The sequence below is a fragment of the Lissotriton helveticus genome, chromosome 5_1 (genome assembly GCF_964261635.1).
Source record: "Lissotriton helveticus chromosome 5_1, aLisHel1.1, whole genome shotgun sequence".
Taxonomy (NCBI): domain Eukaryota; kingdom Metazoa; phylum Chordata; class Amphibia; order Caudata; family Salamandridae; genus Lissotriton; species Lissotriton helveticus.
In genome coordinates, this window is record NC_136065.1 from 1,695,730,002 (window position 1) to 1,695,754,450 (window position 24,449).

Here is a 24,449-nt window from a genome sequence, read left to right on the forward strand (position 1 = left end):
CGGTATCCTTCTTTATTTTTTCCAGGGTGGTATCCACCTCAGGACCAAATAATCTGTCAGGGTTTACCGGCTGGTTGAGGATGGTAGTTTGTATCTTCGGCTTAAACCCGGAGATTCTGAGCCATGCCTGACGTCTCAACATCACACTGGTGTTAATTGCCCTGGCTGCAGTGTCCGCAACGTCTAGTGCACACTTAATGGAAGCGTTGGAGAGGAGCTTCCCTTCCTGGATAAGCATCTCCGCCGGCTCTTTATATTGGTCTGGTAGATGTTGCAACAGGGTCTCTAGTGTGTCGTAGTGTGCTCTGTCGTATCTAGCCAAGAGTGCCTGCATGTTAGAAATACGCCAGATATTGGCCGCCTGAGCTGCTACTCTCTTTCCTGATGCCTCCAGCACTTTGGATTCTTTGTCCGGGGGAGGAGCTTCACCAGTGGTCTGCGAATTCGCCCTTTTGCGGGCATTAGAAACGACCAGAGAGTCCAATGGCAACTGGCCCTTGATGTAAGTTGGATCGCCAGGTGCCGGTCTGTATTTTTTTTCAATTCTAGGGTTGACTACCCTTGACCGCGTGGGTTCCTTAAAAATGTCCGCAGCATGTTTCAGGACCCCCTTTAGCATTGGGAGAGTTTTCACAGTCTTTTCAGCTGTTGAAAAAGTGTCAAAGAGGAAGTCCACCTCAACAGGGTCAGCGTGCAGCTCAACGTCATGATTTTTTGCCGCCCTCTCAATTAAGGCATTGAAGGCCGCAGAATCCTCAGTGGGAGAGGTCTTGACATTGTAGACCTGAGGGTCATGGGCGGGTTGCTGATCCCCCTGGTCTCCTGCCTCCACCCATGAGTCCTGTTGTTCATCAGGATCTGTGTAGGCAGGAAAGTTGTATTCCTCGTCCTCATCCCCAGCATCCTCCACCTCCGAATAAGTTGGTGAGGGTGTGGCAATTCTTGGAGTCCGAGGAGCCAGTGGCTCGACCAAGACTGGTGAATCCGAAGCCGGCCTTTTGCGCTTTAGAGGAATTGTGTATGACTCTAAAGGCTGTGTCGCCGTAATCTTCCTTTTGTAAAGCGTAAGCTTCCCGGTGTCGGCATCGCTGAAACGCTCCGACTGCTCCTCTACCAATGGTGGTCGATGCTTCAAGCCCCCAGCCGGGTGAGTAGGCTTCGACCCCGCAGAACCCTGCAAGTGCGCTTCGGGCACCGACCGTGGTGCGAAGGCCTTCGGTGCCACTTTCGGCGGCAACGTGAAGAGGATCGGCGTCGAAGACTTCGACGTCGGCACAGATTGCTTCGGGGCGGAAGGTGTCTTGGGGTCCTCCGCTGAAGCCTTGTCCCTGATACGTTTCAGGGAGTCCGAGACCTGCTTCGTAAAGGAAGCGGACGGTTTCGTCGACACGACAGACGATCTCGGTCCACCAACCTGTAAAGACTCGAGCGTCGATGACTTGGGCTGTTCCGGCCGAGGCTTAGGAGCATCCTTCTTAGGCGTGCTACGCCCTCCTTCCGCGACAGCAGGCGTCGACGCCGACTGTTTCGGGTCGGCGGCCTGGGTAACCGTTTTCAGGGCCCCAGTCTTCGGCTCGACGCCCTTGCTGGACTTCGGCTCGACGCCCTTGCTTGACTCCGGCTCGACGCCCTTCTTGGACTTCGGCTCGGCGCCCTTGCTTGACTCCGGCTCGACGCCCTTCTTGGACTTCTGCTCGACGCCCTTGACCAACTTTGGCTCGACGCCTTTGCCCGACTTCACAAGGTCGACAGCTTTCTTTGGCGTGGGTTGCCCCGACACCTCGGAAGACGAGGGTGTCGACAGGGGAGCAGACGTCTTCGGTTTCGATGGCGTTTCAACCACTTTCGGTTTTGTCGACACCGAAGGTTTCACTTTCGGTTTCGACAATGGCGGCTCCGCCGAAGTGTCCGTAGCCGGGCCTGGAGGCGGGGCCGTTGATCCTGGTAGAAGGTCTTGGGTAAGGCCGAGTGACGATCCCTCGACCTGAGCCTTTGTAATTGTTCGAACGGGGCATAGCTCTTCCTCTGAGCTATCTTCCATGGCCCCATAGGCCTCATTGTCGTCTCCTACCTCGTCGACGACTTCTTCTACGTCTAGGCCTTCGACATCCGCTCGATAGTCGTAGTCGATTTCCTCCACCGGAGGTGAAATCTGCATCTGCACTTCGTGTTCGTCTGCGTCTTCGCTGTCGAAGATGTCCACCGGTGCCGGGGCCGACTGCCCGGCCTCCATGCGCGCCACGCGCCGAAGCCGAATCGTCTTCTTCGAACGAAACCTTGAATAAGCCATACAGCTGGCTTCAGCATGGTCCGGCGACAGGCACTTGTTGCACACCGGGTGGACGTCGATGTGTGGGTACTTCGATCCGCACACGGGACACTTCTTGAACGGGCTCCGTTCCATGTTGTGTCGTCGAAGGTCTTGCTGCGTCGACTGGGCCTCGATCACCGAAGAGTCACGCGACTCCCTGGATGTCCAACTCGGGAACCGAGTCGGAACAGAAGTGGGCACCGAACGCAAACAATACCGACGGTTTGAAAAAGGCCTTCGGCCTTGAAAAAGTTTATGTTGATTCCGAACTGGAGATAACGAAATTACATCCGAACCCAATGGCGGAAAAAAACAATCTGAGGATGGAGTCGATGCCCATGCGCACTGTAGTCCAGGGGAGGAGCCACATATCTCGTGATACTTCGAAGACTCTTCCAGGACAACAATGTGCAATCATCCGGATCCAACACTAGGCGGCGATCTATGCTATAGATATGAATTCAGCAGCCCACATGCCTCAAACACCTGCATTCCCCCTTTCTCACCCCCGCGTCCGTCGCATCTGCCGTGGGGGCCACTCCTTCTCCTACATCGCAGCCAAGACCTGGAAAGACCTGCATCTCCACCTCCGAACAGCACCCTCCATGGCAGATTTCAGAAAGAACTCAAGACCTGGCTGTTTGACGGAGACATGGCACCCCTAGGACTCAGATACCTCTAGGGGTGACAGTGCTGCGCTATACAAATGCTGATTGATTGAGGACCATGAGCATTACCAGCAAGAGGCAGGGGTCATAGTACCTTGTGACTCAAAAGACTTTTTCAAAGAAAAATAACTTGCACACATCCGATGGTAGGAATATGCACAGCATGTGTATCTACAGCCACACACGCCTCAGACATACTTTTCCTGTAATGTGTAGTCATATATAAGCAACATATCTCTTTCCTCTGATCCTGAACTAAAACACTTGCTGAACATAACACCTTTTCCTACAAGAAAGTAATCAGTTATTGGTTCTTATATTCATATCTCTTAAGATCATGGCATAAGAGGCAAGATTCTCAGGCACAACTCCCTCCTCCACCTCCCCCTTATATGGCCGCAATACTACTGATCTTTCTAACAATTACATCCTTGTGCAGATACTCTTTAATGGACACATTATACAAATCTATACTAATGTTATTAAGTCAAATATACCCACAATTAGTGTTTGTAAACTACAAGGAAAGTATCTATGTTTAACTCCTGCATACAGAAGGCCAATTTAATAAGTAACGGGAAAAATCAAATCTACTTACAAATCTCTAGCATTACCGGTTTTCAACCTTTGAATGGGGACTCATCCCTTCACTCTAACAACATGTTCAATGATATACAAACTACTCCTAGGATTAACCTGGAGCCTCGACTAAGGGAATCATAACGGACTGCTGTAATTAGGACAATCTTGCCCTCGATGAGAATAACATTTGCTTGTTGCAGAAGCAAGTCTGTTTCTTATCTTGTAGCCACTATTGTGATGAAATACGCTCGCTGTGCAACTCTAGTTGAGAGATTTATTGTCGAATACTAAGACGAGTATAATGAGCTGCTCCACCTCACGGCCACTGTCCATTGCCCGCCGCTGTCTCCACCCAGAGATCCCATTCTTGAATCCCATCACGTCAGTCAGCAGCACGACACTAGACACCGGACCAGAGGGATATAGCAACCTGCCTAGTAAAAGATTGTGCAATACAAAACAAGAGACTGGCCTAGATATATGAAAGGGCAAGTGTGAAATATAGATCACTGAATAGAAGAGAGAACCAGTACAAGAAAGAAGGTGATCAGGGAGATTACGATAGAGAAGAGGGAAGGAAGAAGCACAGAAACAGTGAAACAAGAGGACAAATATAAGATCGTGAGAGATCAGTTAGTACCAGAAGAGAGACTCTAGCCTAGGTAGTAATTATGAAGGTTGGGGTAAACATAGGAAGAAAGTCCTTACTCGCACAGACCAGCATTCCCTGCTTCTGTCACTTTTCCACAGGGCTCATCCTTCAATCTGTCCACACCTTCCTTCTGCTCCAGAACACGACAACCACCTAAGAATGTAGAGACAAGTGGAAATGAAACAGCTTCTGTCAATAATAGCACTGACCACTTCACCTTACTGGTGTCCATTGCCCATGAAATGTGGTCCTAAACGATTCCAACAGAGACAGAGGGAGGATGTGGTGGTGTGTGCAACATGAAAAGATCCAGTCTCAGCAGTTTCTTTGCTCTCACCTCCAGGTGCTGTCTGTGTCCCTGTAGGAGGGTCAGTGTTGAAAACAACATTGTTATCCTGAAAAAACAGAGGAAAGTTTGATAAACTAAAAAAAAAAAAAAAAAGTAAATGAACGAAAATGAAGAGCAAAATCACTGGAAAACACCTAGTTAGTATGCACGCAACTTGTAATCTCCTAAATACCCAATAGAGAATATTCTGAGATGTTAAAAAGGTTCCTTACATACACAATTAACAAGGTAAACAAAGGAAATATTTGGGAAGAACAAGGAGATGTTTATTGGAAAACAGTGCCAACCTGTACTAATTTAGAACAGTAACTTGCCCATCACAGGGAGATGAGCTTAGATTGTGGTGAACTCAAGCAACATTTGTGGATGAGGGGTCAATAGGTGGTCTTTCTTGCACTATTACACTATCCTTCGTGTGGAGGTGACAAGACTAAACAATTTCTACATTACCCCTGTACCTTACTTAACTGAGACAATACTCTACCCCACGATCAGATGTATACTTGATCAGACTATGTTCTACCAGTTTGCTTGTGATGTACTGTACTTTCAAAGTACAAATGGCAATACATTTAAAACATTTTTTTTTTAAAAAAGCCTTTACCTCACTTAAAGGATATATTTTTTTAGCTTTTTTCAACTCTGTATATTGCAATCTACAATGTGTAGACTAGTTTCTGCATGTTTTTTCAATCAATCAAAACACACCATCCGTGATAGTATATTTTGACTTGTCCTGGTGCTCCTAGATTTATCGGCAGCGTTCGATACTATCTCTCATAACATCCTGATCGAACGCCTGTCTGTGAGTGGTATCGGCGGTAGGGCCCTGGATTGGATCAAGAGCTTTCTCTCCCACCGCACCCAATCTGTCACCATGGGTGAATTCAGGTCGGAAGAAGTTAGCATCAACAAGGGAGTCCCGCAGGGCTCTTGTTTGAGCCCTACCTTATTCAACACCTATGTGGCTCCCTTGGCAGATGTTACCAGAGCTTTTGGTTTCCATCCGGTGTCATATGCGGATGATATGCAGCTGCTCTTCCCCTTTAAACATCTTACTCCAGAAATTATTCAATCATTTTCGGATGGGATGAAGGCAGTTGCAAGGTGGATGTCGTCCAACTTTCTCTTGTGTAACGTTGGAAAGACAGAGGTGATGCTCTTCGGGGAAGCTAGGGCTCAATGGTCCCCCGACTGGTGGCCTCCTGACCTGGGCCCAGTCCCTGAGCCAAAAGCAGTTATCAAGAACTTAGGAGTCAGATTGGAGCCGGAGCTGTCTATGAAGCAAAATGTCAACATTACTGTGGGATCTTGCTTTCATATGATTGGTCTCCTTCGTAAAATCTTTCCTTTTCTCCCTGACTCCTATAGGAAGACCTTAGTTCAGGCGTTGATCATAAGTCGCCTTGATTACTGCAATGGCCTTCTGGCAGGTGCAAATGAGGAGGTTCTGGACCGCCTACAAGTGGTGCAAAATACAGCAGCCAGGTTGGTGCTAAATGCACCCCCCAGATCCCCTTCAAAACCTCTACTTCATAAACTTCACTGGCTACCAATACGCTTGCGAGTGAAGTTTAAAACCTGCTGTATTATACACAAGGGCTTAAACCAACTGGGACCAGAATATCTGGCCAGAAAATTTGTCCCATATGTCCCTACCCGTGCTCTCAGATCCAGTGACCAGTTGCTATTAAGTGTCCCAAAGATAACCAAATCAAGGCTAGGTGGCAGGGCTTTGTCCGTAGTTGGCCCCAGTCTTTGGAACTCACTCCCGCTTGCACTAAGACAATGTCACAATCATCTTCAATTTAGGAAATTATTAAAAACTTTCCTTTTTAATTTATTTTAAATACCAATTGCTGGATTATAGGAGTCTATACTGCATTTATTTTCATTGTTCTGTTGTCAGTTTCTATTCTGTTGTCAGTTTTTACTGGTTCGTCATCAGCGCGGAGATACACCTACGGGAGTTTATTCATAGCGCTTTACAAACATGCAAAATAAATAAATAAAATAAATAATAATTCGCGGATCAGGATGTCAACATGCTGTTGAGCTTTCACTGGTGCATGTATGTATATGTGTGCTACTTCAAAAGCACAAACCTACACGAAAGACAGCAGAGAGCTGTACATTTACCCAATGCAATATACAGATAAACTATGGTTTTGAGCCTAAGAATAAAAAACGAATAAAATATTCATCATCAGAAGTACCAGAAATGTTCTGCTCGGCCTCCCTGTGAACTCATTACCAGACGACCACGGTGCGGCTCATTAACAAATCACCAAATTCTCCTTTGTCCTTCATATACGATTCCACACAATTCATCAGTATAACATGTGCAGAGAATTTAGATCCATATCTTCTGACCAAAGGAAGAACATGTGAAGTTGGAATTATTAGACACTCGGTTCTCCAGATTACAACACACCGGACCATAACCTACAACTAGTCTCTACTACTAGGACCACCAATTTACTATACGTTGTAACAGCGCAAGCTTTCATCTAAGAGTCTCTACCATCGCATTCTTTTGGGCAACAAAATGCAACGCATACACTGCCTCAAACAATGGCCTAATTTGGTATGCATTAAGGGAAATATGAAAGTATATCACCTAATGATGTTAATTATCTGACGATAAAGTTTATATATCGTTTTCTCAGATAAAGTGATCTGACACCCCTGAGGGTGTGGTTCTGCAATATGCAAACCTGAAAATAAGTATGTAAAAATCACCTTATTATCTGGTGCTATAGTTTAGGTGTGTATATTCTCCAACACAGTAATTACGATGAGAATATTCTATGGTAATCAACACAAAAGGTTTCTAATGTCGTATTTCTAATTAACATATTATCTAGTACATCTATACAAGACTAGCCCATTGGTACAGTGGTCATGTTTTCTGTTACAGTACATCATTTAGTTACATTCTCAAGAACAGTAATTCACAGGGTCATTTTCCTGTGTCTCCGTAATTTTGTAGAGGATATACTCTGTCGTAGCATTTTTTGCGATATATTGCCCTGTCCAATGATTGTGTATTTCAAAGATATTATGATATCATATTGAATGGCACAAGAATAGAACACGGGCATAGTTGTTGGCACTGGAGGAAATGGTCCTATGTCATATTGAATCTGATCAGGACAAAGATCAATGTGCACGTTGTTTAACTCAAATAAATAGAATCCTATTTGTAGTCCAAACACTAGGATAACACGGAGGATGTGAATGCAGAATAGGTTTATGCTGCAACAGCCTTATCACACTACCCCATACCCCTGTTATCCTTAGTCCCTTCTCAAACCCCTCTACTCAGTCCCTAAATGTTCCACACAGCTTTGATTATGCGTCATGTTGCCCTAAGCTATATGGTTCTGCTCATTACCTCATCCAGGCAACTCTAATCAGCATTCTTTTTAACGACCGTCCACTCCAGGATTGCCTTAACCTGCTCTATCCTGAACCTTCCCTCTCAGCCTATCATAACCTAACATGCCAGGCAACCTTGTCCTTTTTTTTCCTTGTCCTTCTTGGCCACCCAAACATGCCCTTCTGCCCCAACTATAGTTCCCTCTATACCAGCCAACCTACCTGGGACCCAACTCCTTGCTGATCTAGCATTTCGTCGATTTTCATCTCACAGATGCCAGCCCTCCCAGCGGACACTCATCTTTCCTCCCATATCCATCCCCATTGTGCTATTCCTTCCTGGCTTACCTCTCAGCCCATCCCCAATCCACGCCTAACTCACTTGCAATAGTTTCTGCAGGCGGACCACATCCCAGTCACGGAGGTAGAAGAGGCAGTCCCGGGGGTGGTGGGCATGCAGAGTCATCTTTACCAGGCAGGAGGCATCTGTGCATTTCTGAGAGGCAAGAAAGTTAAACACTCATCAGCGAAAAGGAGGGAATGAGCAGGCCCAGAAGGAGTGTGAAGATCAAAGAGCCTTCTACATCCAAACCCACTGTATGCAATATGTGAATCTATAATACGCGTGATTCAAAGAAGTGCCTGATCACATTAATGACTCCTTAAGCATATAGTTAGAAAAACAGTCAGAAACTTGCTCTTACGTTGTTGTTGTGGAAGAACGTATTGTAGCAGCCACTGCAGAATTGATGTCGGCACTGGGAGCAGATGAAGTGCATGCAGCCGCCTCGAGCAAGGGCATAGGAGAATTTACAGTGTGGGCAGTCTATGGAAGAGCAAAACACGCATGAGTGCTGCGCAGGGGGACCATGGCCGCCAGAGTAAGTGGACATTGTTAAGAATGACACTGTACAACATCAGGGGAACACAGGAACCTAGATCATATAACACAGTGAACAAGGAATAGGAGAAATATCACAGGAATGCACAACAAATATTGGCTCTCTCACAAACATACGTCAGATACCGCAGAGTAGTAGGGCGGGGGGGGGTTGATGTAACAACACTGGAATACAGGAAGACCATCATAGACAGTAGTGCGACACAGACCTAACACCTTGATATAGGTGGATCGCAGGCCCACGATTGCAGTGTTGCTGTAAAACACTTCCTACTTTCCACGGGGTACACAACTTTGTGATTTGCAGCCACCACAAGTTATTGGAGTGCCCTGGAGATTCACGTCAATCAAAGAACAAGAACACTAAAATGTATCCTTTTATTTGTCTTGAAATTATATTCCCATGCAGGCTAGCAAGTTTCAGAACGGGCGTGAGAACTTTCTGCCGAATGTAATTGCATTGACAGTTAGGGGCAGTTTGATAGGACGAAACTTGTTGGCAGAATAACGAGGCTGTTTAAATCATTGCTTTAAATTAACATCCGCTTTGTGATTTTTAATTATATCCGGGGAACCAACTTAATAAAGGGAAACTCCTTTGGCTACTCCACAGGATATGTTTAGTTAAAAAACATCTGGATTCTTGCTTCTATCCGGTTAAGATTGATCAAGAACTCCCATAACTGGTGGAGTCAGTCAGGGTGTTTTTTAACTACCCTAACATGGACATTTCCCCAATGTCGAAACATGTCCGGATTTATAGTGGGTGAGGTGGTTTCTCTAAATAGCTTTAAATACCTGTAAGATTGAAGGAATACCAACAGGTATAACTTCTGCCTAAAGAAACCTAGGCATTGGTTGTGTATGACCTGGAGGATGTGCTTGAGTTGTTTTTCTCCCCTCTTTTGACCCCACACCCCCTTGTGTAGCAGGGTTATACAATTATACAAGCATTTACAATGCAATAGGTCTCGCAATGACATTATTTTGAGCTATTGACATTGTAAATTACATTTTTTTAATTTTGTTTTTCTTCTGTAAAATATAAAAGGCATTTGCTATTGACTATTAACATTGCAAATGACAAGGGCCAAGGCCAGGCCAAGGCAGCAGCCAACTTCTCCACCTGTCTTACGGCTGTAGCCGGGTGGATGAATAATAACTGCCTACGCCTCAACGGGAATAAAACTGAACTATTGGTGATCGGGGAAAAACCCTCGATCTGGTCATCGGCGTGATGGCCGACTGAGTTGGGGCCTATACCCTCCCCCTCAGTGACTGTGAAGAATTTAGGTGTCCTTCTGGACTCCAGCCTATCCTTTGGACAGCACATTGGTAGGCTGGCGGGAAAATGTAACGGCATCCTCAAAACCATACGCAAAGTGCTCGATCTTTTGCCCATCAATACCAGGAAATCCTTGATACATGCCTTAGTCACTCCCCACCTGGACTATGGTAATTCCTTATTTGCAGGTTTAAGTAAAAAAGGGGTACAGCAGGTGCCATGTGTACAGAATGCGGCGGCCCGACTGGTCTTGAACCTGTCCAGAAGAGCGTCAGGGAAGCAGGCCTTGGCAACTCTTCACTGGCTCCCTATACAGGAACGAATTTGGTTCAAAACATTGTGTATTACACACCGTGTTGCCCAAGGGCGTCCGATCTATCTTCAAAAACTACTAACTATTCACTGCCCCAGGCGCAACCTGAGATCATTAGGTAGCATGCTGTTTCAGGTTCCACGTATCTACAAAGCGAGAATGGGAGGCCGCTCCTTTAGATATCTTGCTAGTAAGCGATGGAACGAGCTCCCCATTGAACTCCGCATGGAGCCGTCGGAAGCCAGATTTCGCCTCAAACTGAAAACTTACTTCTTCCCCAGAACGTAATTCCCTTCAGTAGAGTCTTTCTCTCATGGTGCTGATTGTGGGAAGGTGCGCTCATTTAGTGGACTGTATCCATAGTGCGGGGACACACTGTATTAGTGTAACCAGGCGCTTAATAAATGGTTTTATTATTATTATTAATGCCTTTTATTTTTGTTTTAAAAACATAAGTAAAAGGCATTGGTATTTATAATGCCAATAGCTTAAACTCGCTTAACTGCGAGACCTATTGCATTGCAAATGCTAATTTGTTGAGCTGTTGCGGTCTGGCGCCGTCTTACCACAGCCGCATCTTCACTTTGCATATTGCTGGAAGAATTAGCCCCCCCCCCCCTGAAATTTATATTAGCCCCCCCTCCCCCCGAAATTGGACTCTAGTTGCGCCTCTGCCCTTAGCCAGTGTTTTGAGTATCTGCCATTTAGTGCAGTATTATACCTCTATTTGTACTTTGTATTTGTACTTTATACACTTTTGTAACATACACACGTCACTTTTTTCCTCTTGTAACGTATCGTTTGCCACCTCTTGTATTTTGTTTGCTCTTGCTACATGCACTATTGCCTTATGTAACGTAACGTTTACTCTTGTAACATGCTGACTTGTAATTTTTCCTCATGTTTCACTACTGTTCCTATTGTGAAGCGCTCGGACACCTTCGGGTGAAGTCCGCGCTATATAAAAACGCATAAAATAAATAAATAAATAAAATACCCTCTCTGCCACCTACCTCCAGAAACCTTCCCTCTTAACCCCAGGCTACGGCTCATATCCCAGGACGTCCCAAAGATACAATAGGATACTACCTTAACCCAGGCCGATTAGTGTGGTTCCCAATACCTTCACATGCCCACCATTGCTCGCCGAGCCCACTCTCCTACCAATAGTTTGAGTACCAGTTCCCCATCCGTCTACAGCCCAAAATACCTATAGTGGAGCTTGAGAAGCCGGTGCAGTCCTGGTATTGGCTCACTCAGGGCGGCGCACAGCAGCAGGTTGTGCACCAGCGGCCGCCGCGGCTCCGGGAAATTGGTGCAGACAAATGGGTCTAGGTCATCGAGGTACTGAAGCCGGCAGGGGGCTGTCATGGCGGCTAGAGGCTACCGGGGTTGGGACTCGTTTTTCAGTTACTACTACTGCGGTGTGCAGCTCTATAAGGGATTACATTTACTGACCCGAGTGTACAAGGGGAAAGAAATCTGCCACCCTTATAGCATGGGAATCGGACGAGCACGAATCCCTGCCAAACTCTAGAGATTCAACTAGAGTTGTAGTCTGAACATGGAGATCTTTGTATTGTCTTCAGCCTCTGTTGCCGTGACTGGACGGCTCTCCCGGAAGTAAGGAAGGAGGGCGGAGGGGTTCTGAAGAGGAAGAAAGCCCAACTATAGGAGGGGAGAGTGTTGGAGGAGGGGCGTATAGTTTTGAGGAGAATGTAGTTAGCAACTGGGTAAACAATAGGGGAAGATGATGGGTAGCCATATTGGTATGATTGTCACCTATTTGTGCAGGGGGAAGAGTTGTTGAAATTTGGGTGAAGATTTGCCATGACGGTGTCCTATGCCTGCTATTTTGAACATAGCGTCAGCGATGGCCCCTCCACGTCCCTCTTACTGAGTTGAAGGCTGTGATCACACAGTTCTGCTGGCACTTCAATCGTGCGTGGCGCGAAATAAATATATATGACGATCCTGTTTTTACCTCTCGACCCACTCCCGGGCAGCGATGACACCTGGTCTACAAAAGTACGAGGACGTTGGCATTGCTTCTCCCCCAGACTCATCTCAAATATTTCCTGCGCCCCATCCGTCTGCCCCGTTCTTGCAAGGGATAGATCAGAATGGATGAAATACAAAGCTGGGCAGGGGTGCCACATTCTAACCCCAACAATAGCCAGCCATTCAAGCTCTCATCAAATGTAACAAGCACAGGGGAGCTCACGCCTGCTGCTGCCGCCTCCGATGGTGACGTGAGAAAAAGCATGCTGTGCCCAGGCACAGGCAGCGAGAGCTCCCAGGCCCCTCCCACAGACCCGCCCACCTACGCCTTGGCTGAGGTCGCGTGCACGTACTTGGCCGAGAGGGGCGGGCGGAGTGCAGAGAAACAAGTGCGTCTCAGAAGCTCGTGCACCGGTCTGTGCCACTTGGACGGCAACACGACAATAAGTCTCGCTGGCGACAGCGCTTTGCGCTGCAACGCCAGGCGAGACCTAAAAAGGAAGAAGTGTAATAGGTGACAGATGGTTTCTGAAGGAAACAAGGGTGGACTGGATTCTGATATGTGGTGGAATGGAGTTTCAGGTTGCAAATAAGGGAGGGCGTAGTTGGCGGAGTACCACTGCGCAGAATTCTGCAGAATTGATCAAAAACTCTGTAAACTCCCCAGAACTCCGTTGTCTCACCCAACTCAATAAAACAGAAACCCCATATACACTTGATAAAACAAGCAACTATCATTACATGCAAAAATGCATATAGTCATCTCACAAAAGTGAAAATGAAAATATAGCAAGCAGTGAGAGAGAGGATGATTTTGGTGTCGTCACCAACCTAGGGAGAGAACCAAGCAGATGCCTTGAACACAAAGAGCACATAATGCTGAACCATTGGTGGTGGTACCATGCTCCTAGGACCACCCCAAGCACAGTTATGAGCAAAAATACAATCCCAACCAAAGGCCCTTCAACGCATTATAGGACGAGATTCTAGAGTGCAGTGAATATTATAGTATCCAATATCAAAACATTCCTCAAGGGGCAGGCTCTCCAGGCTCAGCTGAGAGCTTTGCTGGGCTTTTGGTTGGCATTGTATTTTTGCCCATAACCTTGCTTGGGGTGGTCCTAGAAGGATGAGACCACCACAATCATTGAGCATGATATGTTCTTTGTGTTTAAGGCACCTGCTTGGTCCTCCCCCTAGGTTAGAGGGAACCCTAAAATCATGACCTCTCTCATTGCCTGATATTTTTCAAAGCTCACTTTTGTGAATTGGTTATATGGGTTTTAGCATGTATAGGTAAAGTTGTTTTATCAAAGGGTTGTGGGTGCAGTAGCTCACTACAGAGTTTTTGCATTAACTCTGTGTTAGGTATATTAATAAAACAGAAATCTCAAATACATTGAGTAAAACAGCAAATAACTATCTTTACATGCTAAAATACCTGTAGTCATCTAAGGAAAATGAAAGTATAGCAAGCAGTGCATTTAGCTAAACAATTAATAATTCTATCTTTACATGCTAAAATGCATATAATCATCTCACAAAAGTGAAAATGAAAATACAGCAAAAAATAAAAATATAGCAAGCAGTGCCTTTAGTTAAACAATAAATAATTTTATCTTTACAGGCTAAAATGCATATAGTTACAAAAGTGAAAATGAAAATATAGCAAGCAGTGAGAGAGGTGATGATTTTGGGGTCCTCCCCAACCTAGGGATAGAATCAAGCTGATGCATTGAACACAAAGAGCACATCATGCTGAAATGATTTGGTAGTAGTTCCATCTTCCTAGGACTACCCCAAGCACAGTTATGGGCTAAAATACAATCCCAACCAAAGGCCCTGCAAAGTATTAAGGGATAATATTCTAGAGTGAAGTGAATATTATAGTATCCAATATCAAAACATTCCTCAAGGGGCAGGCTCTCTGGCTCAGCTGAGAGCTAATACTATAAAATTCACTAAACTCTAGAATCTCGCCCCATAATGCTTTGCTGGGCCTTTGGTTGGCATAGTATTTTTGGCCATACCTTTGCTTGGGGTGGTCCTAGGAGAATGGGACCACCACCAAATTGTTAAGCATTGATATGCTCTTTGTGTTCCAGGATCTGCTTTCCCCCCCGCCCCCCCAGGTTAGGGGTGACCCCAAAATCATCACCCCTCTCATTGCCTGGTATTTTTCAAAGTTCACTTTTGTGAATTGGTTATATGCTTTTTAACATGTTAAGGTAAAGGGTTGTGGGTGCAATAGCTAACTCAACTACGTAGCGGAAATCTACGCAACCTCCGCTAGCAGAGCGGAGTTCATTACCAACGATTAGTTGCGAACCCTGGGAATGAACGATTCTTAATGGAAGATATTCTGAACCTGTGCACCTCAGTCCTCTGGGTTTGTAAGCTCTTCTGATCCTCCCAGAGTAAGATAAAATAGAAGACAGACTGCTTCGTAGAGATTCTGCACTGCTTGGCGTTGATCTTAGCATTTAAAGGCAGCTCCTGAGAACGCGAAAATTTAATTGGGGCTAAACACCCTCGTGGATTTGAAGGAAGAACACAAACAGGTGAGATAAGGGGCAGTGGAATGGACAACCATCATGTCACCTACAAAGAGATGGTGGGTGTTCCTCCTATATATCAAATAGTACATCTTTAATTGCAGCAGTTTGAGGGAAGGATACAGACCTTCTAATTGAGGTGGTAGGGTGAAATCCAGAGAAGGAGCACAGCAGTTTTGGTACTAAAAGAAGTGAGTGAAGATTCAGCAGAGTACATAAGCAAAAGGAGTTACAGGACCAATTTCTCCCATTTAAAAAGATGAACAATGGCACCTACATAGGTGACAGGGGATAAACAAGATCACCTAAGATACTATTGCCGTATATTCCAGTGTATTTGTACAAACCTTAGAGTCTGGCATACAGGGAACATATACTTTCTTACCCGTACATCAGAGCAATGAGATTGATGTTATGTTATTGTAGGAAAGTAGGATCTGCTTTCATGGTTATCCCCACTTTTTGCTTGGTATAAGTATGTTTTTACCTAGTCTGACTAGATCCTGCTAACCAGGAACCCAGTCACTGTGCTTTCTCCTTAAATGGACCATGGTAAATATTTTTGTACATCCACAATTGGCTACTGGTGTACCCTTGTAAGTCCCCAGTATATGGTGCTAAGGTACCCAGAGCATAGGTACACCAGGGGTCTTCCATAGGCTGCAGCATGTATTATGCCACCAATGGGAGTCCACTAAAACTGTGACTAGAGGCCTACCATTGCAGCCTGTGTGAGTTGGTGTTTGTACCTCTCACAACAGATAAGTTTCCTTATATCTGATGTCACTGCACTTAAAACCTATGTCGCCTCAATGGCAGGCGCATCAGCCCTGAGGCCAGGGTGCTTGGTCATAAGTGTGAGGGTGCCCCTGCATGTGCAGGACAACCCTACAAACTCCTGAGTCGATTTTCCAGGCTGTGTAAGTGCAGTTAGCCATTTTTATACATAAAGTGGATATCGGTCATTATGAGATGTCTAACAAGATAGTTGCTACACCGAACTCAGTCATGTTTGGTATCAAATATGTTGAAATCATACCCCAACACCGATTCCAGTGTTGGAAGTATGATCCCAAGTGCTGCTGTCGACCACAGACAATTATGCCCTCTTGTTAATAAGTCAAGGTCGAGCAGGGTAAGGTCGAACAATAGGTCTCCTGTCACAGAGAGGTGTGAGCACCTCCCACACGGTACTTAGCGTATTGGGCTGGGGTGGGGGCGCTTGCCAGCACCACCAGACTACTTTGAAGGGCACATTTGGTGCCCTCCTTGCATACTCTAGTTTTAGCCAGTTCAGGGAGCTCCTCGCTCCCGCTCTGGCATGAAACTGGACAAAGGACATGGGAGAATTCTTCTCTCTCTCCAGCCCCTCCTCTGGGAGGGACCCCCTGAGTTGTTCCAACCATTTACCTTGGGTACTTAAGGACTTACCTGTGGGAGGTTCCTTAGATTTGGTTTGGGAAAAGACTCAAGACTGAAGCCACGTCACTCTTTGACTGTCTGGACACTTGGGCTTTGTTAGACTTAGCCTGGAAATGAGACTGCACCAAGGAAGAATCCTGCTGCTTTTGATCTCGCTGTTCTGCAAGTCTTCTTTGTCGTCTGTATCTGTACTTCTGACAGGTTCTTCCACGGAGAGGTGGGCATCAAGGACACCCAAAGTAATCTCCTTGGAGTGAAGGAGTCACTCCCATGCATCGGCAGGCACCGCAAAGAAGCTGACCGGTCTTCTGCTTTTGTCGTCCTACAGACTTCCCGAGGCTCAGCAACACAGGTGGTGGTTCTGCAACTCCCTCGAGGCCTGACCTGTCCTCTCTGCCATTTTGAGGACAGTATACCTCGGAGTCGCAGGGACTTAACCCCTGTTCACTCCGTCGACTTGCCATTGCCAAGTCTTGTTGGCTCTGCACTCCGGAGATCATCAGGCTATAAGTAGCACCAACACTTCTTCACTCCAAGCTCAGCGTCCTCACTGCATCCTCTGCACTGTGGGCCTTTATTCTTGGTGAGCTGCTCGAGGTCATCTTGCGACTTCTGTGCCTTAGGCCTGTGGGTCCTCTTGAGGTTCTTCTACTGCTTCACTGGGTCCCGGTGCTTGCTTGGGCCCTGCTCTGACTTTCCTGCTGATGGAGTCCCTTGGACCTTGCTGGTTCCAATGTTGTTCCTTCATTCTCTATGCCAGTTGCGGTTACCAAAGCTTGTTGGTGCTACTGCCAGACCCAAACCACCTAGTCAGCAACATCCGACGTGAGACAGCTATTTGCCTCGCTCCTGGTCTTCCTCAGGGTCACCTGGACCTCACACCTGCAGGGATAAGGTCACCTTTGACTCTTGTGAACCTCCTGACATCGGCGGGCATTGTGTCTTCGTGCCTCCTGGTCACTCCTGAGTGGAGTAGACTCTGTCCCCTCTGCATGCAGGTTCTTCACTTCCAGAATCCATTCTTGGATTCCACAGGACTTCTTCATCTTCTACTCCAGAGGCATTTTCTTCTAAGTCTTCCATTGTAGTCTACGGAGGTTTCCCACGTCTCTTCACCCCTATGCACCTGGCTTCCCTGATGTAAGTAACCTGGTTCCCAGGGCATTCACGGTTGGGGTGGCTCTCCAACCTTCTGTCCTCTGAAGGAACTCTTTGGGGTCCTCTGGGGAAAGGTCTGTCTGCTGCAAAACAGCAACTGTGACTTCTTCATTGACTTCCATTGGGCACGGGTCTGTGTTCCCACTCTGCACACAGTCACTGTGGGGGTCCTGGGTACTTACCTTGGGTGTTACCTTGTGTCCCTGACTCCTCTGGTCTAAGTCCCATCCTCCTTTGCAGTTCGCATTCCACTTTCTTAGTATATGGTTTGGTCTTCCCCTGGAGACCACAGTATTTGGTGCTACTTACCTTATTACATTTCAAGTATTTTGGTGTATTGTGTTGATATCTTAGGGTAGGAGATATACCAATGTGTTAGTGGGTGTTGTGTAATAAATAGAAGTATTTTTATATACACATTATGTGTTTTTTTTCATTTAACATACACAATAATATTAAACTGTTAAAACAAGCTGCTTAATACTCCTTCAAGATAATCCTGAAGGCCAGCTACCACTTTGAGAGTTTTCTATGGTTATTAAAGACCACTAAAATCACCATAAGGGTTGGCTGGTTTAGTGCAAGGTGCATCACTTAAATACGTGTGCACCATATTCTAAACCATCCTCCTACAGTTATGCAATTCGTAAAACCCACTGCTGCCCAAAAAGGGCATCCTAACACTAATTTACCAAAGTGATTAAAGAGACTGACCGAACTATGGTAGTCTTAAAAGGAGGGAAAAGCCATGTTTTAAACTTTTTCTTAAAGAATTGAAGACAGGTTTCCAGGCAGGTGTGCAGTCGATGTTCATTCCATTTTTTCTGCTGCAGTAGATGAAAAGGCACCACTTCTGTCCGGTGGACATTCTGTACAATCAGAAGAGCTGCATTAGAGGAGTGAAGGCGCCTGTTCGGTGGTACTTACCTCAAAATAATTGGGATCATTGCCATTTAAAGATCTTTACATTTTTCCTAACCACTTTCAGAATAGTGAAGCGGGTTGTTGTAATCAGACATACTTATTGTGCCATGAACAGATCATTGTCAAGCATAACACGTAGGTTTCTTGCTAACTGGACAAGAAAGGGAGGAACTCCAAGAGCTGTTGACCACCATTAATTAGACAATATAAGGATCTGCCTGCCTAGAAGGAGTACTTCTGTCTTGCCTGAGGTTAAATGCTATGATTGATTGATTGATGAAGTATTGGCAGCTTGCATGCACCCAGGAGGATATGGCGCACACGCATGCCTGGAAGTTGGTTTTCGTTAGTTAGGGATTCTTCAAAATTGTGACTACATCTTGAGTGTCATTAGCATAGGATCGTATGGTGAAACATTTAATCTTACTAATTAGGTCAGGGGCAGCAAATGTATGTTAAATTCATGACTATATGTTGATCAGTCTATCCAAAAGATGATCAGAAGGTGATCATGGAAGGAGTGGGGTTAAACATTTCGTAAAATGTTAAAAGTGCTTACTTGGTTTAATTCCTCTGCCCATGTTTAACTCCTACTCATGTGTTCCTTATATTTTCTTCCTGTACTGATTATTCACATCATTTTAGAAAAAAACTCAAGAAAATATAGCAAACAAAACTTTTTTTTTTTTTACATCCTTATAATGTTCTGCTTCGCGTTAGGGAAAGGCAGTGCTTCATGGCAGATCACATTTTGTTTAGGTTTGTTAGTGTGAGACGAGCCTGGATGTACAATGCCTCAGCAGAACTTTAGCATGTGCACAGTGGCACAAATCATGATCTCACCGATGCCATTCTCCTGCAGGTACATTGCCAGGCCCTGCGCTTGGTACTCAGGATCATTTTCACGCTTCCAGTTCAGGAACTCCTCACAGCTGATGCCTTGATGCTGTACTTCCCACTACATTGCCACAAAATGAGAAGAAAGACAAAAATAAATCTTTTAGGGAAAAACAAGCCAATTGGTTCTGCTGCTCCACAACATTAAAGGTGAAGAATCGACCTCACATTAGTAAACTAAGGGATCTGAAACCTGAAATAATGCAGAGTTAAAATGTTTCATATTTTAGCTGCAAGACCTTGAAAATTCGAAGCTCAAGTGCCACATTTTTACATTTCCATGCATTGAGTGTTCCGGAGTGTGACATTTCGATGCCCTTTTAGTGAACAGAATTGGCAATCCCATGTGCAATAAAATCCTCTAGAAATGACCTTATAACAGTGATAATGCTCCTGGAGTACGTCTGCAAGGTCAGTTAACAATGTCCCCTTCTAACATGATCGTCCTAGCACTCTGGGACTTTTGAGCTCATTCTATATGAATGGAAAAGACAAGAGTAAGATGAGATGGTTAGAACAACGAAACAATGCAGATTGCCCCTGACCAAAAGCTGGGCTGGGCAAAGGCACCAGTGAGAGGATATAGCCACTTCATAGCGTTCCAACAGTCTTACACTAACAACAGCTGAACTCTCCCCACATGCTCCCTTATTGATAAACTAATATTTTAAATAGAAGATGTTGCCCGTTCTCAGACCAATGAAAGCTCAAATATGTGATTATTTCTCTTTATTTCATTCTTATTTGACAATGATTTGGAGTAATAAACTGTAATGCATGGTATTGCTGTCAAATGACTGACCTACTATTAGAAGGTCTGAACACAAATCATGAAATGTGTATTCACTGACACTGTAAAGGGTAGAAACATGATGTCTTGTTGGCTGCGTCTATTTCGTCCTGCAGCATCTAATCATGACAATACAGTTCATGGGATGTCCTATAACATGTCAAACATAACCCCATAATTTGTGAACCTACCAGCCAACAATGCGTTTTTTACGCCTATAGCATGTTACATTGTTCGACTTATAGTTTATCTTTTTACCTAGGCAGTTGACTAAATATTCAGAACTTTCTGATGACGTGACACATGAAAGTTTAGACTAGGCTCATTAAAGGTTCTTGAAATTTACTTTAAGGGGACTTGGATGTGGGAGGAAGGTTAGCATCAGCACGCTTTAAAGTTGAACTGCCATAAAAACAGCCATTAAAAAAACATAAGTACAACTAGATGTGGCAAAAACTGCCTTGTTCAAACTCCACTGCAAGATCATAACAAGAGGCAAGCAGGTACTAGAAGTAACCATACCTCAGAGAAAGACAAAAGACTCACCTCAGTGACCCAGCCACCATACTTCACCTAAGACCAGCACCAGTCATTAATATCCTATACTGGGTGCCTCAATCGTGAATACCTCAGTGCGGTCAATAAATAAACATCAGTTCTCACCCCCTCCTCCTGCTATTCCTGTACTGGAACACACTCATAGCTCTGCCATTGCACTTCTGTCTTTACTTGCAGCACTACTTTCTGTTCATGTAATGGGTCCCCCTCATAGCTCTACCAGTGCTGTGCAATTGTGCCCAAAATATTCCTTTGTATTTGCACACAGTCACCCCCTCTCACATCTCCCAGTGCACCTGTCTTAATCTCCAGCCACACCAGATATTACAGTAACGAGGCCCACTCAAGCTTAGGCAGTGCAGCTCAGTCTACCCCCTTAGCCTCCTCTGTTATTCCTGCGCACGTACCTACTGCCCAGTGCTCGGTTAGTGACTCAGTCAATCTGCATTAATCTAGCTATTCCACTACTGAGGACCACTTGCATCCCCTTCCATTCCGGTAAAGGGAAACACTTTCAACTCTACCAGTGTAACTACTTCATGAACTGGGGCTCCCAGTTCTCAGCAAAACTGCTATGGAAAATATATATTCGATCAGCCTCACTCTTCCCCAGAGTATGTACAGGAGCTGCAGATCCCCTGTGCAGCTAAATAAACAAGGGCCTTGATGCAAGTTTCCAGTGTCATAAATATTTACCATCCCACCCCACCTCTTTGCTAAGTGAACTAACCCTAGCGCCAAAGAAAGATCTAATTCGAGTTTCAAAGATATCTCACACCCATGTACCTCACCTGAACTATGAAGCTGCTGTTCTATGCAATAGCAGTGTCTGCTATTTTCGTCTGAGCTGAAAGGAAGGCCAAGAAGCCTCTCTCCACTGCCATCAGAGGAGAACGATTACATGATTCTTCACTGGCTCTGATCTGAGTCTCTGGCATGAAGTCTCCTCTACCTTTTCACACCTTATTCTTAGTTTATAATGCGCTTTTGTTTTGAAAACAAAAAAGAAGCAATATGTTAACCTGTAAACATCTGTTCATAGCGTGTAGTGCTGTAGGTTCATATGCTCTGCATATTCCTGCCAGTTAATGTTGGGCTCAGACGTTTGCAACTTGTTTTTCTTCTAAGCAGTCTTTCCAGTCACAAGGTAGGGAGACTCCTTCCTTAGTTGGTAATGCGCATGGACACCGGCTCCATTGTTAGATTGTTTTACGCACAGTAGGCAAGGGAAGAGACCGAGCAGTAGAAGGCACAGGTTTGTGACCATCCAAGAAGTTATACACAGAGTTAAAGTATGTAAGTAATCAATTGAATATATGCTACAATCAAAGGCTTTCGGAGAGGTACATGGGTGCATGTGAATCTGTAGCACTACATGCTACAAACAGATGCTTACATGGTAAGTAACATATTCCGTTCCTAGCATGAGTGGCAGTAGATACTCATGCTCTACATAGACAAATTAGTACTCCTTTGTGCGGTGGTTAGTCGTTGGATGTTGCAGAATATTGCAACAAGGTCCTTACAACATCTTGACATCCACACAGTAATGCTTGGTGAACTTATGTGTTGTGGGCAAAATAGCTGACATACAAATGTCTGCAAGGGAAGTATTTCCAAGGAAAGCCATAATGACTGCCTTTTTTGTGCGAAATTCAGCCTGGGAGGGGCAGGTAAAGTTCTTTTAGCCTTAATGTTGCAGGTTTGGATACACTTGACAATCCATCTAGTTGTAAAGAAAGAGTACAGCCTGTGCGTGGCTTGACAAATAGTTGCTCTGTCTTGCAACAGGACTGGGTTCTGTCAAAATACACAAGGGCACGCTTGACAGTTAGGGTATGAATGGCCCTTTCTGCTATCAACTGTGACTGAGGGAAAAAGACAGGGAACTCTATGGTCTGTTTGAGGTGGAAGAGGGATACCACCTTAGGAAGGAACTTGGGGTTTACCATGAGGATAGTCATATCGTTATGAACTTGGAAGGAAAGCTCCTTTAAAGTGAGGGCCTGGAGCTCGCTAATCCATCTTAAGGGTGCAATAATGACAAGAAGGGCGGCCTTCCAGGAGAGGAATTTTAAAAAGCAGAGAGGCATTGTAAGGAGCATGAATGCAGTGGTCCAAAAGGCGGACTTTTGAGTCTGGTGAGGAAAACATTAGGGCTCCAGAATGGGGCTGGTGGTGTTCTGGGGGGGGATAACCCATTTGCGTCCTTCCATGAAAGCCTTGATAACCAGGGTCATCAATAAAGATTGTGTTCTCTGTTCTGCATGTAGGCTGCAACAGCAGAAAGTGCAGGCGAATGGATGTGTATGCCAGACCAGATTTTTGAAAGTGGACAAGATAATACATAATCTTTTGGACTGTAGGTTTATGAGGGTCCAAGCGCTCAGACATACAGTAATGGGTAAATCTATTCCACTTGACTGCATAACAGGCATGCATAGTGGGTCTGCATGCTTCTACCAGGATGTCCATGCATTCTTGAGGAAGATTGAGCTAACCGAACACTAGGACCTCAGAAGCCAAATTATTAGATTGAGCTGGCTGGGCTGCCTGATTGTGTCTTGGTTCTGAGTGAGAAGGTTCAGCCTGTTCAGGACCTTCTCATGGGGAACAAAGGACATCTCAAGAAGGGTTGAGAACAAGGGTTTCCTGGCCCACATGGGAGCAAACAAGATATGATGAGCGATGTTTGCCAAAGCTTTGGGACCACGTACGGATGATGAGGACAGGAAGAAAAGCATAGTTAAAGACCCTTGACCAATTCATCCATGGAGCAATACCAATCGACCGTGGGAGGCTGGAGGCGAAGGTTTGGCAATTTGTGTTTTGGGCAGTGGTGACGAGTCCGACTTTAGGGAACCCCCAGCAGGAGAAGTATGGGAATAAGACTTGTGGGTCGAGTTCTTATTGGTGGACTTGCTGCTGCATCCTGATGAGCAGGTCTGCTATGTTGTTGTCCACTCCTGGAAAGTACTCGGCCAGTAGGTGTATGTAATGGCAGAGAGCCCAATGCAAAATGTTCTGCGCCAGTGTTGACAACTGCTGTGAGTGTTTACTGCTTTGCTTTTAAAGATAGGACTTAGCAGTCCTGTTGTCCGTCTTCATGAGGAACACTTCGAGTTAAACCTCATGAAAAAAGCCCATGAGAGATCACTGTATGGCCATAACTTCAAGACAGTTGATGTGGAGACCCTTTTGTTGCGGAGACCATGTGACTTGAACAATTAAATGATGAAGATGTGCTCCCCATCCTGATAGTGAGGCGCTCTTGGTGATAGTCACCAGCAGAACAGGGTCCATGAACTGCCGGCCTTGTAAAAGATGGTTGCTGTTCCACTGCTGCAAGCCACACTAGATCTTCCCACTGACCCTCTGCTTGTGACCACTGTTGTGATATGCACTGCTGAAGTGGACAAGTGCTGTCTGGCATGGGGACTATGGCTACGCATGAGGACATCATTCCAAGGAAGCGCATGGCTCTTCTGACTGGGACTTGATGATCTGGCTGAAAGAGCTGCACTATCTGCCGGAATGCCTGCAAACTGGCTGGGCTGTGGTAAGTCTAGCAGGTAATTGTATTAGGAACAGCTCCTAAGAAGGGCTGGCTCTGAAGGGTTTGGAGGTGAGACTGGACTGTATTTATAGTAAACCCAAAACAGCCGAGGAAGGATGTTATGGCTTGGATGTGAGCAAGACACA

The 24,449-nt window shown here is 45.4% G+C and overlaps 1 protein-coding gene across 2 annotated transcripts in view; it reads right to left on the reverse strand.

The window, feature by feature from the left end:
- Positions 1-24,449, reverse strand: part of RNF31 (ring finger protein 31) — a 482,477-nt gene that overhangs the window by 46,754 nt on the left and 411,274 nt on the right. For both annotated transcript variants that reach the window (XM_078644958.1, XM_078644957.1), the window contains 5 exons: positions 19,346-19,460; positions 8,648-8,769; positions 8,326-8,439; positions 4,551-4,608; positions 4,270-4,366 (listed from right to left, as the gene is read on the reverse strand). In XM_078644958.1, coding sequence (XP_078501084.1) covers positions 4,270-4,366; positions 4,551-4,608; positions 8,326-8,439; positions 8,648-8,769; positions 19,346-19,460 — 506 coding nt within the window. The remainder of the gene's footprint in view (positions 1-4,269; positions 4,367-4,550; positions 4,609-8,325; positions 8,440-8,647; positions 8,770-19,345; positions 19,461-24,449) is intronic.